This window comes from Amphiura filiformis, chromosome 9, assembly GCF_039555335.1.
Source record: "Amphiura filiformis chromosome 9, Afil_fr2py, whole genome shotgun sequence".
NCBI classification, from domain to species: Eukaryota; Metazoa; Echinodermata; class Ophiuroidea; order Amphilepidida; family Amphiuridae; genus Amphiura; species Amphiura filiformis.
This window is the reverse complement of record NC_092636.1, coordinates 19,415,799-19,437,026: the sequence shown is the minus strand read 5'-3', so window position 1 is coordinate 19,437,026 and position 21,228 is coordinate 19,415,799. Positions and strand designations below refer to the sequence as shown.

Genomic DNA, 21,228 nt, shown 5'->3' with positions numbered 1-21,228 from the left:
ATTTATATGTACACATTGATGGCATTCGCCTGTAGCATAGCACTGCTGTCAGCTTAATTCCAATATACTAGTGCAGGGGCTCTCAAATCATATTTGCCAGCGAGCCACAGAGGGCTAAGCCACAGAGGGTCAAAACCATTTCAAAAATTTTTGTTTTGAGGGCAAATACACATTGTTTTGCTATGTTTACCGGATACATTTCAGAGCTGTTGGAGGACTGATCACAATATGTGTATCCTGGGTTTCTTTACTAATCAGTCAGTTTGACCCAAATTACCTTGTTGTTGCGTATCCTGGTGTTTGGGGTGCTTGCGGATGTGCGCTGTTGGCTCATGCATGTATGGTGGAAAAGAATTTCAGTCAACCAAACTTCCAGTAGAGAAACCCACATATTGGCCAGCAGGTAGAATTTGGCCCACCTGTTAAGAACCCCTTCACTATACCATTTTTCACCCTGATGTGGCAGTGACGTAACTGCGCATTTCATTGGACACAGCTTCTCATCGTTAGCACTTGCTCAAAACCATGGTGTACACACATGCGTGCATAAAGACGCCCACATAGATGCGCGCACGAAACAGCTGCCACAACGCGCTGACGTCACTGCCACATCGGGTGAAAATGGTAGATTGGTAGAATTATTCCAATATACTGGTAGATTCCAATATATACTATTCTTAGTCAGTGGGAGTGGTCTAGTTCGTATCCACATTTTTGATTGGACAATCGCAAGAATTCGGGTGCCGTTTATCAGGCCGTAGACGACCCCACGTCATCATGCGTCTTGATAATGCCTTACACGCTTGTAGAGGTGCGTATGTATCGCGATGTATGCGTGAGACTAGTGCGGAATACGCGACGCGCTAGCAGCACGCGCAACAGAATACGTGAAGTTGTAAACAAGTTTCGTTCATTTTATAATGAGGGAGTTTTATGACGGTAACTTAGTTTTTGCTTTAAAAAATTGTTTTTATTAAAATAATATTTAACTGACTAAGAATGAGAATAAGCGATAGAATTTTTATTTTGCCTATCCTCTACCTATGATAGAGCGACAGGCAGGTCCAATATTTTTATCGTAGTGGATACCGCTGCGCCGCATCCACTACTCAAAATATTGGACCTGCCTGTCGCCTATCACACGGTAGAGGATAGGCAAAATAAAATTCCTATCGCTTATTCTCTAAGTGGTACAATGCAGTTAATAGTTTACAGATATTTATAGCATCATATTTATATGATACATGTATATACACAGTTAGATATTTTGGAGGCAAACCCTGATGAAACTGAATGTATTTTGGAATAATCAAATGATTTGATTTGATTGATTTTCTAATTTTATAAATATTTAATTTCATGCTTGTTCATTACTTATTTCTCCGGTTTGCATCCATTATTTGTGATCCTCGCGTATGTACTTTTGTGTCTAGCATTGTCTTACACTCTGCCGGGTGAAGCATATAGACCATATTAAATATTTCATAAGTGAAATTAGTCCCAGTATGAAAATCATTTTTGAATTTTCATAATTAAATATTTTGTAAGAAGTATGACATTTAAAATCATTATTTCAAAAAATTAGGGATATTTTCTTATTGTCATGCTAAAAAAATATTAATACAAACTGAAATTATAATATTATGTATATATTTTTGAGAATGTTTCAACTACTCTGCCTTTTGCCTTGCTTATTACTACAAAAACTTTGCAACAAATTTAATATTTTATAATATTTAGTGATATTACTACATGTTCTGTTACACTTCCTGTCATTGGGTTGCCATATCAGTCCATATTGGAATAAATAAAAAGATAAAAAGACTTACACTCACTTCAGCTATCACACTTCCTAAACATCTTCAAAATATGCATGAACCTGGCCATGTCACAACAAAAGACAAGCTCCTAAAAATAAAGGCCCAAATTTCTTGGGGAATCATGACCAATTTGTCACACTAACAACAGTGTATTCTAAAACGCCATGACGGGTAAGAAATTCAGGATGATAAACTGGTTATAATTGCAGCCATGAGCTATTCCATGAGCTATTCTAAATGACGTAAATCTCTAAATCAAGTTTCCATGACATATTCAGCCCAATTGATGCAGAGCGTAATAAGCTTCCCAGCATGTGTCATATAATCATAATATGTGACACGATCAAGGGAAATGAGTCAGATGTCGCTTATATTGATTTTGAAATATTGGCAAAGAAAGTGTTAAAATTCTTTTGTTTTATATTGTTTTCAGCGATTGATAAATTGACATAACTTCATAACAAAAAGTCGTATCAACATGGGATTTTCAGTTTCTGAAAGCTCTATATCTCCTCTTTAGAATTATGTAAAACTCATTTTCGACCAGGACCGACATGTGACTCATTCCCCTTGATCATGTCACATATTATCACCCCTCTAGGAAATTGGCCAGCAATTACCATACCCTCAAATGCTGGAATGTATGTACAGTTACCTGTCGTACCCTTTTGTGTGAGCAAACCAGGGTGGGTGAGTTTTTAAATAGGCCTAAATATACATCTTTGGGAAGCAATAATTGATGTGATGTAACATGTCAGCAATCTTGTGGATACAGACCATTTTTGAGTGCTTTCAGCATTTATCCTTCATACACATGCAGAAAACGCGACGCCAACACATGACAACAGTTGCGTGATGCACTGTACTCTGTGTGTAGTGTCCATTGTATGGACATTGTTTCTTTTAAGGGGGTACTACACCCCTGCCCAATTTTATGCCTATTTTTGCATTTTTCTCAAAAATTATAGCACATTTGATACAAGTAAGATATGTATATTATAGGGACAAGGACTACAACTAATGCACTGGAAATTTTATTTCAGCACAGACAACAGTTGTGGAGTTACAGTCAAAAATGAGGGAAAACCAGTATTTTATCAATAAATCAATAACTACTTGCCTTGAGTTGCTGAATTTTCAGTGCAGTAGTTGTAGTCCTTGCCGTTATAATATACATATCTTACTTGTGTCAAATGCGCTATAATTTTTGAGAAAAATGCAAAAATAGACACCAAATTGGTCTGGGGTGTAGTACCCCCTTAATATGTTACTGGATCAATTCCATTAAATCAGTGCTCAACAACTGAAATTGTCAAGCATCTACATTATTTCATTGACCTTACATTCAAAGTCAAGCTATGGTAATTTAGCATGAAAAAAATGCCAAACTCTCTGCTTAAAATAAAAATGCTAATTTACAATGAAGATTCCATTCCCATTCGATGACATTTCTTACATATTGTATTCCTTAAGGGGGTACTACACCCCTGCCCAATTTTGTGCCTATTTTTGCATTTTTCTCAAAAATTATAACGCATTGGTAACAAGAAAGATATGTATATTATAGGGGCAAGGACTACAACTACTGCACTGGTAAATTTATTTCAGCACAGACAGCAGTTGTGGAGTTACAGTCAAAAATGAGGGAAAACCAGTATTTGATCAATAAATCAATAACTACTTGCCTTCAGTTGCGGAATTTTCAGTGTAGTCGTTGTAGTCCTTGCCCCTATAATATAAATATCTTACTTGTCACCAATGCGTTATAATTGTTAAGAAAAATGCAAAAATATGCACACAATTGGCCAGGGTGTAGTACCCCCTTAATGTTGCTTTTTTTTCCAGCACCCAAAAAATCGTAAGAGGTCCCTGTATATTGGTGACACCATAACAGGAAGACCAGTCTGGTTTGGGATTTTATTTAATTTTCAATTTTTTGTCTCTAAATTACTGCTCAAAAGGCTTTCTGAGTGTTCAATCCAGAGACTACTACAGACTATTTTCCAACAGTCAAAGTCCCTGTGTATTGTATGCTGTGATTTCTCCCATATTCATGAGGGCTGATCATTCGCGATAAAGCATTGCGTGTCTTAGCGTTTATGTGAAAGACCGCAAAATATGCGGTATGAGCGTAGCAGTTTCGCCTGTCACATTTTATGGAACAATCGGCCCTTATTATTGGGTGATGCTGAGACTTTGACTGTTTGGAGTTTGTCTGTAATCTCTTTAATCCATGGTTCAATCTATCAAAATCAGGCAATGGTGTCTCATTTGTTGTTTTGCAAAATCTTTGCAATATATGACACTCCAAATACTGTTGTTTTCTACAAATCAGCAATTAACACAAGGCTGATCCTCAATGTAAGGATACCATCATACTGAAGCTACAACCACACCGCTTAGCATGCACATTACTGGAGAAGTTGCTTCCATGAGTGTAAATGAAGACAAGTGTTTGAAGCTTAGCTGTGACTGTCATGCTTCTGATCAAATCTGCTCTTATTGTTCTTTACCATGTAGATGAAATATGTCAGTGCCTCTTTTTCGATGACGGGAATGGTTCTGAAGTGGCGGCCAACAGTCTGTAGAGGGGAATAAGAGAAACAGAAAAAATTAAACAAAAAATATGATATATCTGGCTTGATGAATAACATACAATGACTGATCAATCAGAATAATCCTCGGGAATAATCCTTCCTATGATGGGAGCATGAAATGCTGTACATACTGAAAACATAGATCTGCAATCCAAAACTAAAAGAATATAAAGGAAAAAAGTATTGAAAGGCATTTGGAACAAGACTGAAAGAACATAAGAAAGATGCTGCAAATACGTAAATCACATTTTGGCATGAAAATGCATTACATCGGCATGGCTGTCATTTTGAATGCGAAAGTGACAGACCAATTGTATGGGTATAAGCTTGTCATTAAAAACTTGCCTCTAAAAATTCCCCCTTTCGAAAAAATTGCCTGCCATGGAGTGCTTGTTACACACAATATGTTAAGACCCCCCAAAAAAGTTGTATTGCCCTTAAAGCTCCAAAGTCAGACAGTCAGTTGTTCAATCTGTGTTTTGGGTTTGTTAGTGTTTTTTTTTCATTTTTTTAATATCCTGCCACAAACGATATTGAACCATGCAAGTTCCCCGCAAAATAGGGTGGTAATTAACAATGGTTTATACTATTTGTCAGGCTGTTTTTGATCAACTCTAGAGATTTACCAATTTTGAGTCAGTCAAAAGAGCGATACAATTTTGTTTGCCTTATAACTTTGGGGACGCTGCATATCTTACCTCTGCAAGTTGTGCTTTGTTCAGGCCTGGCTTTGTCTGCAGCTTGTAATGACGTTTGTATCTTCTCAGTGTATTCACTTGAAGTTGAAACAGATCAATCTGAGGACAAGAAGAGAACAAACAAAAGCATTGGTACAAAGAATTTACACAGAAGCTCTAGTTACTCAGATATGGAATGGACATCGGTAAGTAGATTCAATGATAAAATTGAGCTTAAAATGTATATGGATCTTAATTACATCTGCATATCATTTCATTCTTGGGTCACCATGTCCATGACAGCAAAGTGTAAGGTTATAAATTGGGCAACTGCAGAACAGCTAATTTTGCTATATTTCAGTTAACATTCTTGTTATAATCTTGTAGGATACCGAATTGATTATTCTAGTTGAAACCCATACACTCCAAATGGAAGACATATCTTACACATGGAAGTGTAAATTTCAAATGGAAATACCCATTCAGGTAACCCCATTTGAAATTCACACTCCCTGTGTGCAAGATTAAATTCATGTCTTCCACAGGGTGTGTAGATTTCAAATGGAGTCACCCATTCAGGTAACCCCACACAGCGTCATCCTCCCTATATCTTCATGTCAAAATTGCCATGATAGTACGGCGAATCCTCTCGCTTTTACAAAAGCTACGCATGGCGATTTTGTGCGTAGATAGGCCGAGAGAGACAGGGAGTGTAGATTTCAAATTGAGTCACCCATTCAGGTAACCCCATTTGAAATTCACACTCCCAAAAGTAGATTAAGTTCATGTCTTCCACAGGGGTATATGGATTTCAACTGGATGAGCCCAATGTGTTCTTCAAAAGGGCCAAATTACTCTTCTTTTTTTTTTGAAAATACAAACTGATTGGAGTTGCTCATAAGTAACATACGATAAAGACTTTAAGTTAAAATTGAAATTGTAATCAAATCGCAACTGTACCTGTTTGCACTATACTTAGCACTGTAATCGGCCGAATTTGAAAACAAATTTATCACAATCAAATTATGACTTTGACCAACAGGTAGTGTAAACAGGGTTCTAATCTGAACTTAACTGAGTTTTAACCAAGTCTATTCATACAGGTCACATTTCATGTTACAGATTCTACTGGGCACCTGATTGCAAGTGACCTGGTTTTATTGATGGAGGTCTGACAATCTTGTACCAAGGAAATTTAGGGATTTTCATTAACCCTAACCTCCCTGAGTACAACAAAATACTACAAACAAGTTCATTGCGCATCCCACGGGATGTGATGATGCAATCACTCTAAGTGATATATGGGTACTTGGGTATGGGTAGCCAGTGTAAGACCCATGGCTAAGTGTCGGCGGCCTAGTGCTTGGCATGCGAGAGGTCTCAGGTTCGAATCCCACCCAGAGCAATCGACCTCAACAGGGATGCAGGGAGGTATTACTTACCCGCCGTGTACAACTCTCTTCTGAGCCAACAGCGCCACCACATGCCAGTAATTGGGGCTGAAGCCGTCCAAGAGAAAGTTAATCAACGTCTTTGTTTGTTTTCTCTCTTTACTCTCCCTTCTTTCAATTCCAGTTGCCAAAAAGCCCTTTGGGTGTTAATTTAATGTACAGTGTGTGACATTGACCCATTCCTTTGCCTTACCTCTGGCATATCAATATCATGGTCTGGTGATCCTCCTGTTTCGTCATCGCTGTCACGTTTCTTCCTCTTACGCACACTCTGTATGACACCTTTGTGGTAGTCGCATATGTAGATGTGCCGCACCTAAAATAGTAAATCAACACAAATCAAAAAGATCATAATACATGAGTTGGATCTGGTCAAGAAACCACATTCAAAACAAACCCAACCTATAAACAAGCCAGGAATCCTCGTACAGCCTCCAATTGCACTGGTGCTTGTAAAATTTACATGAACCAGAAGAGATTTATTTTAGAAAATTGCTCCTGGTTTCAGTTTTTGCACTTGATTCAGTAGTGCTAGAATGCTATTGTATTTGTATATGCAGAAAAGGATTTAATATTTGAAAATTGCTCCTGTTTCTTCAAATATTGCTCCTGGTGCTTGTAAAATCCCAGTGAACCCGGAGCAAAAACAAATTGCTCCTGGTTCCAGTGTGCTTATTTCCAGGCTTGCCTATAAACCAGTAAGGAGACAAATTTATGTCCATTAACCACCCATGCCCCTGTAAGCGCCCACCCAGCGACTTATAACTATAGTGGGAATCCCAATTGAATGAATGCAGCTTTCAATAGCGTGACAACTTTTTGCGTACACTGCCCGATGTACACCAGCGTGTGCGACTGTGCGTGAGTAACGCTGAAGTAAATCTAACCATGGCAACGCACTCGTGATTGGTTAGCGTTGTATCCAAGGTCGTACGTTCGCGTTTGCGTTTGAAATACGCGATATACGATCACGGTTGGATCAAGTACAGCTGTTGAAAGCTGCGTTCATTTAATTGGAATTCCTACTATACATACACATTATCCTCTATCATTATGTGCAGGATCCATGCAACTACACCTGTATCAAACACAGAAAAATCTACACTTAAGATCAATATTCTGGGCCATTTTTTACATGCAATTATGTAAACAAGTTATAAAAATAAGCACCCGCCAAAAACAACTTGGTTAAACCCCTGAGCAGTAAATGGAATGAATATGGTACCAGTACGGTACATATACAATCCCGGTCAAAAGTAGCTGGAACACTTACAAGTGTAAAAGTAGGACTGTTTTAAACCATTTTTCATTTGGTGTTACGTCTGAGACCTTTCCTACTATACTACAACCCTCCCCTTCCCCACAACTTGCCAATGTCGAATCTTGAGATTTGATGCTTGTCGACAATGCAAATTCTACTTGACAACAGCCCTCGAAAAATTAGGGTCGTATTTTTTTAACCAACCAACCGACCTCTAAGCTCTGAGGGCAATACAATTTTTTTTTAGTTTGAGAGCAACTTACACTGTGGTCAATGTTAAGTTTGAGTTTCCTCTGCTGTACAGTCTTAGCAATACGTTTGCTATAGCATGCATTGCCAGCGGGTCTTGAACAACGTTGACCTTCTTCTACTAGGCAACATATCTGACCATGACCGGAATCCCGACTGTCATCCTCTGTGCTAAAACCATTCATGGTGCTATATAGTCAATACCGGTTTTGTTTTTCAGCTCTCAGCTCCAGTTAAAACATATCTGTAGAAAAGAGAGTAACGTTTAAATGATGAAATTCCTGATTTCAATATGTCAGCTAGTAATTTCTTATCTTTATTCAAAGAAACCCCAAATATTGGGTTATTCTATTTGAAATGCATACACCCCCTATGGAAGACATGACCTTCGTCCACACAGGGAGTGTGAATTTCAAATGAGGTTACCCTAGTCGTCTTAAGCCACTTGTGAGAATCGATATATAGGAATATTCTAAGGATAATCCTGGGGCTTAAGTCATCTTAAAGCCATATTATAACATTTCTTTAAAAATAGATTAGTATTCATTTTCAATAAAATATTAGCATTTACTGTCAGATATGTCCCCTTTTAATTTTGAGCCGAACAAGTGAGGTAAAGCAAAGAAAATCTGAATTTACAACTAGCGCCAATGCATGTCACGCCGGCGGTTGTAATATGGTACGACCCTCTGGCGTGTGTGTACGTGTGTTCCGCACGCCGTGTACGTAGTACTGTGTTGACATCGCATATGCGTTCGACTAATATTTCTATCGTAATAATAAAACGCTGATTCAGGCGGTTTATTCAAAATCTCAGATTTTGACAAAACTACAGCACCTAAAGTCTTGATTTTTGCAGAGAATCTTTGTTTACTAAAGTACATTACAATCGTGTAAAACCTGAATTTAACATTTTTTGAGGGCGCGTTCTCCTCAGCAAATGTTATAATATGGCTTTAAGCAATGTGTGAATAATGAGATGTGATTAAACAGTCCCCTCCCTGCACATGTATCGACTTTAATTTGTTTCCCATTATCATACTTGGATGCACATTGACCACAGAGTGTTTTCTTTACCGAATTAGTTGTTTGGTTCTTTTATGTTGAAGAACCATTGAAAGAATATCCAATATAACAATTTTGACGTTGGCTTTTCCAAAATTCGGATCGCCCATTATTTATTAGATTTCATGGTGAGATTTTCAAAGTAGCCCAAATGTCGTGAAATCATGGGAGCACTTTCTTTGTCGCGGGCTACCAAATCGCAGGTTTGGCAACCCTGGGTGAAACTGGCAGAACTTTGCACAATCAACAGTCGCTGAGCATGTATGGCAAAATCAACACGACATAGACTGGGATAATAACAAGATTTTGGACATGAACACCAAGTAGTCTGAAAGGAAGTTTGGCATATATATCCATTCTACTCCAGACAATGTCAATAGGGACAAAGGAGTGGACATTCTTCCAAAAGGACTTCTGACCAAGTTAATTAACCTCTGTTGTTCTCCAAACAGGAAGTTCCCTTATTTACTTGTTGACACTTCCTGTCAATCATATTGACATCCCCCTCTTGACAGTTTATGTCAATCACTTTGATATCCTCTTGACGGTTCCCCTAGTGTATGTAAGGTGCATCATCATGTTTATTTAGTTTGAAGATGGCATTCGCTAGAGTTCCGAAAGCTCAGCCCTCTGAGAAGGACTTCTCTTGGGAAAGATTAAATCTTACTCAAAAGAAATACAAGGAATAAACAGGCTTTCAAATACGCCTAAATTTATGACAATGGGACAACCAAAAAAAGTTTGTTCAGATGTTATGTTTTCCCAAAATCAGGGGTCCACTATAAATAAATAAAAAATAAATAAATGTAGACATTTATATAGCGCTTTATGCCGTAAACAGCCTCTAAGCGCTTTACATTTATTCCGTCATTAGAATATGTCGGAACCACGCTTGCAGCCTACAAGTGGCGCAGGGTCCATCAGTACAACGACTGTGACTACCCCTAACAGCTTCCCATTACACCTGGGTGGGGTGAGGCAAGCGAGGCAAAGCGCCTTGCCCAAGGGCGCAACACGGTGGTGGGACGGGAATCGAACCCACGCACGCCGAGCAAGCTCTCAGATTATGAGTCCAAGGCCGTAACCACTGAGCCACCGTGCCCTCACAAGAAACATGACCTTATGTTAATATAATATGAAATTATGAATACACCCCTGATCCTGACTCGAACTGAAAGAAAGAATCCCAGTCCGTTTCAACTCGGTGAGAACTCACCCCAATCTTTCTGATTTTGATGAAATAAGAATCCCAAAATGTTCTGGTATGTATGATATCATATGACCTGTGTAGAAGTACACCCATCGGATGTGTGTCATCGGCCCTCAGACATACTCTGCAGTAGCATATTCTGTTGACACTTTTATACTGTTTACTTTCATGTGACAGAAATAATACCATCACTGGACAACTAAACTAGAAAGAAAAGGGCAAGATACCAACTTGATGCGGGGAAACAAGTAAAATACAGACTAGACTGTATGAAGAGGGGGGACAAAAACAAGTAATGTAGGCACAGAAGTAGGTAAACTTCAATAGCCAAAAATAACCAAGTGTTAAACCAGCAAAAACAACTGGGATAAATGGGAATACAAAAGTGCACTGGAACAAGTGATTATGATCACTGTGCAGTGTGCACATACATGTAAGCAAAGTTCGATGGCCAAAAATTACCAATTCCAGAGTAATTACCAATTCCAGAGCCCACAGAAGTGTCAGGAAAACAGTATAAACATACTGGAACAAGTGATGAAAATCACTGGGCACATCAGCAGACAGCAGTCAAACTAAACCAAACAGACAAAAAACAACCGATGTTTCGAGCAGAAACATCAGTTTCTATCACTGGACAACTCATAGTGACAAAGAATTATCAGTTGATAAACTTCATGTTATGCAATTGCAATCTACTATAAAATGATCAGTCTGAGCAGAAAGTCACTGAACCACGCCAATGAAGTACCAATATTGATTACCTCAAGTGGCCTAGCGGGCATAACCAGCAATGACCTGTACATTGTTGTTACGATTTTCATGTTTTAGAGACATAGGCCTACTATGGCGCACTACTCAAATGCATTCAACAAAAGCATGATTGCAATCTACCGTGACAGTTCGTCTCACACACATAACAAATGCACCACGATCAAGCAAATAGGTTGATATCAACATTTGATTGAATGGACTGCACTGCGCCATGATTACGGTGAAGGACACTGGTTCAAGTCCTTTCTTTGGAGCCAATTGATTAATTTTGTGTGACCACCCGCCTCCTGTCAAAATGCCCCTGCGGTATTCTACGGAGGATAACCAACCAAGTACCAAGTAGCATGCAGGGCCTCTATTGCAATACACAATTCACAAAACCACTTTTCCTTGATCTTTTGCACAGAATAAGCTTAACTAGAGCGATAACCGCACCATAGCTGAACCATGTGGCTTCAGCAGTATATTGTGGTAGGCCTATGTATACCACTATCACCCGGAGTCTGTAATGGACATAATCTCGAAATGTGTGCCCTTTGAAAGGGCACGAGGTAAGTTAGGCGGATGATGACTGTGACGATCTGATCAAGCAGCAATACTGTGCTGGATAGTATTAATTATGATAAGACTGTTTCATTAATTGCCGTTTTAATATACGGTAAGTTGATCGTGGAAAGCTGGCATTTTGAAAACTTGACTTTTGACCTCTGTATGACCCCCTTAATGACCTTGAGGGTCAGTCCATGTCAAATCAACCAATTTTCTGAAAAGTTCCCAGGTGACCCTCTCAGATTTTGATGAAATTCCATCAGAATATTCTTTTGTGGCCACAATGAACCCATACAAAAATTTGGCTTCATAGGCCATGTCGTTTTTGAGAAATGGCCCTTAGAAGTTTGGCCCGGACCCCCCTTTTTTGGCACTCGCGAGTATCATTGGTGATTTTTACCAACTTTGGTGGCTCATAACTTCTTATTCTGAACAGATATAAAGCTGCAATCTTGGATTCTAGCTAACCTTATGTCATATTTTCAGAATCTGGCTCTAAATTTCAGATATCTGCTTTCCTTTTTAAGTTATGAGCACCCAAAGTTGGTCATTTATTCAACGGCAAGTGTGATTTTGTCATTTTGGGGGTCCCCTGGTGCCAAAAATATGTGGTCATATGACTCAAATGTCATAGATACATTGTATATAGGTACATATCTAAGCCCACAAGCAAGTTTGAGCAAATCAAACCATTAATGGAGGAATGGGCGGTATCCGAAGTTGGGTTCGGGTGAAAATTTGCTGGAGACCCCCCTCTTTCTGACCAATGGTTGACCATGTTGACAGTTGAAACATGAATTGAAATTTACAGCCCTGAAACATACTTATGAGACCTACCTAGAAACAAAAATTCAGCTTTGGTACTCAACTTCATCATAGTTAGATGGCAGCTTGAAAATAGGGTGGAAAACCTACTATTTCTTGTCTAAGGGTGTTGAATTCAGCAACCATGACAACAAAATCAGCAAAATTTGACCAAGTTTTTCACAAGTGTCATATGAAATTTGTTCTGGGTGTGTTTTAGAGGCTAATAAACACATCTAGAGTGGTCTGTAATGTACGACCCAAAAATATGCACATATACTTAGTAAAATTTTGCAGATTTTGTTGCCATGGTTGCCGAATTCAACACCCTTAGACAAGAAATAACAGGTTTTTTCTCCCTATTTTCAAGAGCCATCTAACTATGATGGAGTTGAGTACCAAAGCTGAATTTTTGTTTCTAGGTAGGTCTCATAAGTATGTTTCAGGGCTGTAAATTTCAATTCATGTTTCAACTGTCAACATGGTCAACCATTGGTCAGAAAGAGGGGGGGACTCCAGCAAATTTTCACCCGAACCCAACTTCGGATACCGCCCATTCCTCCATTAATGGTTTGATTTGCTCAAACTTGCTTGTGGGCTTAGATATGTACCTATAGACAATGTATCTATGACATTTGAGTCATATGACCACATATTTTTTGGCACCAGGGACCCCCTAAAATGACAAAATCACACTTATGCGGTTGAATAAATGACCAACTTTGAGTGCTCATAACTTTAAACGGAAAGCAGATATCTGAAATTTAGAGCCAGATTCTAAAAATATGACATAAGGTTAGCTAGAATGCAACATTGCAGCTTTATATCTGTTCAGAACAAGAAGTTATAAGCTACCCAAGTTGGTAAAATCATCAATGACACTCATGAAAGTGCCAAAAAGGGGGGTTCCAAACTTCAAAGGGCCATTTCTCAAAACGACATGGCCTATGAGGCCAATTTTTGTATGGGTTCATTATGGCCACAAAAGATTATTCTGATGGAATTTCATCAAAATCTGAGAGGGTCACCTGGGGACCCCTGGTTGATTTGATATGGACTTACCCTTAAATGAATTTTAAAATATTTAAAACATGTGAAGAATGTCATAAGGATCAATGCATTTAAATTTCAGCTCAATTGAAGCATTTTGAAAACTTGACCTTTGACCCCTTTATTACCCCTTAATGACCTTAAATGAATCTTAAAATGTTTGCAAATGTTTAGAATGTCATAAATGATAAGGATCATTGCATTTAAATTTAAGCTCAATCGGAGCATTTTTGGTTAAAATGACCTTTTTTGACCCCTGTGACCCCTGGATGACCTCTGACGTTTGGAAATATTTTTATTATATTCTTTATGTTTTCCTCTTTCATATGACACCACTCATGGGGTCATGCTAGTTCACCACGTAAACTTGTATGGCTCAAAATTCGGGCCGCTCGCCATTAAGTTTACTGATTTCTATGTTTTGAAATTTGTTGACGTTTTAATGATCCCTGATTCCCGGTCGATTATTTTAGCTGTGTCACGTCATGTGCATGACGCCTTGCGCTGGTAGGTACCAGCCAAACTTCAGAAAAAAAAAACATGATCACCGATAACGATGTGATATGGGACTTACATAGGATTACACAGAGATATTTCTTGCCAAAATTGGACCATTTCTAGGCAAGTTGGCCTTACTTTGTCTGCGCTATATGAAAAAGGACAGTCATTCTGTAGACTTTTTCTTTATTTCTAAGGGTGGTGCAATAATTATGTGTACCCCGGGGTGAATTCTCAAAATGGTCTGCCAAAATCGCTGCCCCCCCCTCTGGCCGTGCAAAAATCTTTGCCCCCCCTTTCGACGTGCCAAAAACCTTTGCCCCCCTTTTGATGTGCCAAAAATCTTTGCCCCCCCTTACACATGCAAGATTTTGGGGAACCCAATTTAAAACCTTAAATCGTCTTATCATATAGTGCGACCGCAGCGAGCAGGAAATTTTGCATATTTGAACGTGTTCCTAACGTTTCAAGCCTTTTAGGGCAGAATATAGAAACGGTGCCCAAAATATCTGTGCCTGCCCCCCCTTTCGACCTGCCAAAAATCGCTTGACCCCCCTTTCGACCTGCCAAAAAATGCTTGCCCCCCCTTTTGGCCTGCCAAAAAATCTTTGCCCCCCCCTATAATTCACCCCCCCGGGGGTACACATAATTATTGCACCACCCCTAAGCAACTCTGATAAATTTCAATTTTTTTTAATGCTCCTGTGAAATTACTGAAAGGGCCTTTAAGTAAGTAAATGTACAATGATTTTGATGTTTTGATGTTTTGGGAGACTGGGAGGGATCAGAACCAAAAGATGATGGAGCCTATTCTTGACTGTGTAATATTCCTTCACCACATTATCGTACGGTAAGAGGCTTATACGATGGACAGATAGTATCAGTTTGTGAATGAGGACATCGTATAAGTTCCTTGTACTAGGGTCATGCCTTCGTGGCATTTAGAGATAATGGGTTCACAAAATATAACTCCCCCTTAAAATTACAAAACATTTTTTTGCATAACTTGACATACATTTCGTTGATTTGAAAAATTTAAAAACCTGTGAATAAAGGAATTAGTACCCTCCCAAAGTTCTTTTTTTTTTAAATCTGTTTGTTTTGGGCAAAAATAATCACATTTTCCAAAAATGATGCTTTCAGAAAAAGTTGCACTTTTCCACATCCTATACATGTAATGTACAAAAACATTCTCGATATTAATATTTTGAGTGATTTAATGGTGTATTTGTTTTCTTTCATTTTTATGTATGGTCATGTTTTTTGAGGTGGGACCCAATTGTGTCACATCTTGCAATTTGTCAAAAATGAACTCCTTTTTTGTATTTCTGATTATATTTCAAAAACTTTTCACCCAAACTAGTAAAAGTATACATTTTTAGAAAGCATATATTGTCATGATTGCAAATCTGTAAAGTTTGAGTGGATATACAGGGTGTACCAAAAAATATACAGGGTGATTCCATTGAAAAATACAGAAAAATTTAATTTCTTTACCACTTCAATATTTCTACATAGTATATTAAAGTGGAAAATGAACTTGATATTTGCAATGTACACAGTTAGTCCTTTCATTAAATATATAGTTTGCACTATATTTGTTAAGCCCATTGTGTTATACAGGGTGTGCAAAAAGTTGTATTTTAAATTTTTTAATTTATGTAAAATTTCCCTAAGTGCCATTAAATTTGGAAAATATATTCAATATAGTTTAAAGAATTGCTATAATATCAAATTTAAATATCAAATTCGTATAGGGTGTTCCAAAAATCAATATACAGTGAATAATTAGTAACAAAGGTACATGTACATGTAGGCATATACATGCACAAATAGCCTACATCAATAAACTTTTAACAATAACCAGAGATCAATATGTCATCAGATTAAATCCTTTGACTGTAATAATCTCCTTTGAGAAGATTTATTTTATATTTCAAATATAAAACAATATTGAAATTTATTTCATATGCATGCAAAATTTAAAGCCCATTTTATTGCATGACCCACATTCCACTTCATTAATTAAAAGCTTATTAAATCCTTAATTACTAAGTTTATTAAGATTAACTAGGCAATTATAGTTATAGAAAGTTAAAAAATAAGATTAACATTTTGCAAATGCATTTTCACTTCTACTAGGCAACAAAGTGCATAAATTTTATTAATGAACACCAACTTCCCATTGGAATTACACAGAGCTCCTCCGCTTCCGGCTCCTCCACTTCCGGCACCACCCCTGACTAATTAACTTAATTAAGCTGTTGTAATTAATCAATACATTTGTTTAATTATATTTGTTATTAATTCATTAGATTAATAATTTATCTTCAAAATAAGACCAAAACCATTTGTTCATGATGAATTTTAGCAAAAATATAGGAATAATTGGACAAAGTGATTTAGCAAAATGTGACAGCACCACCTTTTTAGGGTCCCAGTTTAAAAAACATGACCGTATACGATAACCCAGTCACCCATGCAATCATCTTGTAATTTAAAACAATGATTCATCGACATTTACGGGGTATTTCTAGAAGCTTTTGAGCCGGTATTTAAAAAATGGTTAAATCACTTAAAACATTTCTTTGCATAACTTGACATTCATTTTGTTGATTTGAAAAATTTAAAAATCTGTGAATAAAGGCATCTTTTTGCTACCTACCAAAGTTATCCCTTTTTTTTGAAAATACTTTTGTTTTAGTAAAAAATAATCACATTTTTCAAAAATACATACATGTAATGTACAAAATTTTCTCGACATCAATGTTTAATTGTTTTGTTTTCCTTTACCTTTCTGTCTCTGATCCCTTATAAATCACCCATGCAACCATCATGTAATGCAAAATAATGATTCGTTGAAGCTAATTTTGACATAAATGAGGATGTTGAAAAGTGCAACTTTTTCTACAAGCATCATTTTTGGAAAATGTGATTATTTTTGGCCAAAACAAAAAGATTTTTAAAAGAAAAAACATTGGGAGAGTAGAAAAACGATTCGGCCCATTTCACGGTTAGGCGCCACTTTTAGTGAAAAAAACTCGAAATTTTCAAAATGGATTAAATTTAATTTAATAGGGGTTTTCTTTTCCAAATAAGACCAGATTTTCATAAAAATATCATTTCCCAGCTTAAATCGTGCTACTTCTTGAAGAAAATTATGATTTATTATCTCATGTTATGTAATTTTTTAACAAATTTGATCAATATCGAGTAGTGTATATTATACTTTGACTGTCCAATACATATATCATAGATATTTAAAATAAACAAGTATGTCATAGGCTCCCTTCTGACCAAATTTGGGCAAATTTTGTTGTGTAATGACAAATTTATGGCCACTTTAATGTAATTTTGTGGTAAAAAGGAAATTGACATGAAAAGGTTTACTCAACAATTTTAATAATCAATGAATGACTCTGATATTGCACAGCTTTGAAGGTCATAATATGGGTAATGTTCACAAATAATATCAGCCAGTTTGAAAACACAGGTCAAATTCAAGATTCTGATGTTTGTGCAATTTTGGATGTGACTGATGTCAATGTGAACGGAAACCACACACTGTAAAGCAGAGTATGTTTCAGAAAATAATGATTCAAAGAGTTTTCACACACTCAGTGAATTAAATGGGATATATTGAAACATATCAACCTGTGTTAGTGTTCATTTTAAAACATTGTTTACAATTTATAGAAGTGGATGTGACATTTTCAATTGTGAACGGAATGTTTCATTATGATAAACAGTTTGCTTGTCAAAAATATAAGCTTTGGGCACTTCTAACACATATATTTTGTGAGATTCTATTGAATTGAGCAATGCTAAAACCTTTTTCCTGACCCTTTATATTTTTGACAAGCAAAATGTTTATAATTTACTGAAATGTTCCGTTCACAATTGAAAATGTCACATCCGCTTCTGTAAATTGTATACAAAACTGTCCTCTAAAGACAAAGACAAAGCTTTGAAATAATCATATATGACATGTACAAAATAATAAACCTATTTTAGGAAGTCAAATATCATGTTGTTTAAGTATTTTGGCCTAAAAACTACTAATTTTGAGGATGTGACGTGTGAACGGAAATTGCTCTTTTTGAATCTCCTGTCACAATTAAAGAAGGCATACTGAATTAAAGATTTGTTGTGCCTTTTGATCCCCCACAAACCTGTAATGAAATAACTTCAAACTGGCATCCTAGTCCCATTCCTGTCTTAGTTCTTTGAAGAAACTATTTTGGATGTGACAGGTACCATGGATGTGACACATGTGAACGGAAACTTTGAAATGACATCTGCAAGTTAAGTTGATGAAGGAGTTTTCATTAAATGGTGTCATTAGATAGCTCATAGCAGGAGATTTTTAAAATCAAGGAGAAAAAATTCTGCCACATTTTGTTAATAAATTATACTATTTGGAAAATTAATCGGATGTGACAAAATTGTGAACGGAATTTGTTGGCAAAAATTCAAAATATCGCTGTATCTACATATTAAGAGCAACAAGTGAAATTTGTTCAACAAATAGTAACAAGACTCTGAACTTTACTAAAACACACTAGTTTGCCATTCATGTAAAGTATTAGTCGATCTATTCCACATTGAATAAGGTACATAGATGTGAACGGAAAATGTCACATCCGAATTCAGAAATTTAAATGGTTCTCATGCTAGTTTAACTGACAACTAATACTTTGTTCATGTATGGCTGTATAGTGCAACTTGTTCACTACATAAAAACAACAAAAGCAGCTGGTAGGCTCAACATAGTTAAAAGTGGCAGCATTGGAAAATAAATGTCTGTTTCCAGGTTGTTAGTGAAATGTGGTTTTTGACCACTTCTGACCCCTGTGCGCCCTGAAAGATAAAACTAGAAAGGCCGATTAAGGGGTACTACACCCATTGATTTTTTTTTTTTGCATTTTTTGCATTTTGTGAAGAAATTACAAAAAAAATTGGACAAAGTGGTATGCAAAATGAAGGGGCAAATCTTCTCGTTTTATTGGTGGCATCGGTATCAACGTAGCTTACATGCTTTTAAAAGTAGAAGCCAAAAGGTGGTACATCACTGATGATTTAAATTCACTTCATTTTGGAAAGCTTAATATCAACGGATTTCGTTAAAATTTTGGATATGTGTTGCTAACACGTTAGGGAAATAAAGTTGATATGTAAAATGGGAATAAGTGGTTCCTGATTTCTTTTATGACTTCATGAACTTGGTGCTCCACAACTATCAAAAAGGAACTGGTTAAAATGCTTCTATTTTCAATGTTGAGCTATATTTTGTATTTTTAACTTGCGACATTATTTCACTGAAACTTAATTAAGCCATAGGTAACAGGTTACCACAACCATACTACAGCAATGTTGAAAAAAATTGTATTTCTTGTCACCTATACCACCATATTGGGTAGTTTTCCGTAAGCTTAGCTTTTGTGATTTTGGTAACTATTTTATATTTATTTGTGAAATCCATCTCAACTAAGCATTCTAAATTGTACTCACCATTTACATCCCAAGGTATATTAGTATATCCACCTTGCACTTCTCGATATATATCCAGTTAAAGACAGAATATCAAAATTATTCCTCATTATGATACATTTTGTATCACAGACTCTCACATGTGTATTCAAAATTGATGCTTAAATTTGACCTGAACCAATTGACCTATAACCTGACATACTGTGACCTAATAGCCTTTTCTTCTCCTGACAACACATCAATAACAACATCAATATCAAATTGACTAATGACTATGCATCTATTGTGTAAGTGTTTATTTAATTTATTCAGTGTTATATATTTTGCAAGCACCACTAGATTTTCTATAGAGAGTATAACAAAGGATTTAATGTATTCTATTCATGTACCCTACTTGAACATGTTGAAAAGAATAAATTATGGTTTGTTATGAAACATGCATCTGAGTTACCAGGATACGGTAAACAAAAAAAATATATAGGGCTAAAATGACTTACTATACAATGGTTTAAAAACACCTTTTTTATTTATTTTTTTTAATTTTTTTTAATTTCACATGATCCGTGCATATATCGCCTCGCTATAAATGAAAAAATATGTTTTTAGACCAATCAAACCAATATATGGGTGTAGTACGCCCTTAAGCTAATGGAGGTAGGCCATACAGAGACAATGAAAAATCACCAACAGTAAATTCTGTAACCCCATTATTTTTTACACACCAGGCCAGATATGTTGAAAATCAAAAAGTGGCGCCTAACCGTGAAATGGGCCATTCCCTTATTCACAGGTTTTTTTAATTTTTCAAATCAACGAAAAGCATGCCAAGTTATGCAAAGAAATGTTTTGTAATTTTAGGGGGGGGGTGAGTTATTTTTTGTGAACCCTTTATGTCCATTTCAGACCAAATGGTTAGTCAGTTAGTAAGCTAGTAACATTCGCTCATATAGCATGTATAGGCTGAGACCATTTCATGGTTCAGCAAAAATTTTAATAAAATGTATATTCATACATGATAAAAATGATTTATTATTTTATATGATACATTTTTAATTTCCCCTAGCTTTAATTGGTCATGTTGTTAAAACCTTGCACACCTGTCTTGTCGGGTTCTGACTGAAGGAGGCTATATCCCCTATAAAATGCCTCCTTTAGTATGTTCAGAATACAAGAAGACAGGTGAAATAAATCATGCAATGCATGTAATTTAATTTTAAGCTTACTCCATCCATGACCATGTACTCTGACTGAATCTGATACTAAAATGTACTATTTTAAATTTATCCTAAAATATTACACTCTTAATCAGAATATTAGAAGAAGAAAAATCACATTATTATTACAAAATGAAATGAAATTTTTATTTTTATGAGTTAGAGCTACAAATTACCAATTATGCTGTCCTGAAAATCATCAGACGCAATCGGAAATACAGTTGTCGAATTCAGCAACCTGAATATAATGGCACATCGGAAAGCGCAAGCCAATGTAAATTTTAATATGTACAATGTCTCTGTGTATGTTTATTTTTATCGTGCACTTCTTGATGCACGCTTGCTTCCGTGTTGTGTTGCCATATCCTTCGCTGTTCAAACCGCCCAAAACAATAAATTAAGAGACCATCATTTTCCCGCCTCCGAATCGTTAATCCATCACAAAGCGAACGATGTAAATAATACGAAAACCACCCATTTGGGTTAATTGGGTGCTTTACTAATATTTATGCATGGCAA

At 36.5% G+C, this 21,228-nt stretch overlaps 1 protein-coding gene across 1 annotated transcript; it reads right to left on the bottom strand.

Annotated features, from left to right (window-relative positions):
• Nucleotides 1–3,079: 3,079 nt before the first annotated feature.
• On the bottom strand, nt 3,080–21,046 carry LOC140160724 (histone deacetylase complex subunit SAP30L-like). The gene is made up of 5 exons (XM_072184024.1): nt 20,886–21,046; nt 8,070–8,299; nt 6,739–6,861; nt 5,116–5,214; nt 3,080–4,402 (listed from the first exon to the last, which is right to left on the bottom strand). Exons 2-5 carry the CDS (start codon nt 8,238–8,240, stop codon nt 4,283–4,285), a joined length of 513 nt encoding a protein of 170 aa, XP_072040125.1. The 5' UTR covers nt 8,241–8,299; nt 20,886–21,046; the 3' UTR covers nt 3,080–4,282.
• Between the last annotated feature and the right edge of the window lie 182 nt (nt 21,047–21,228).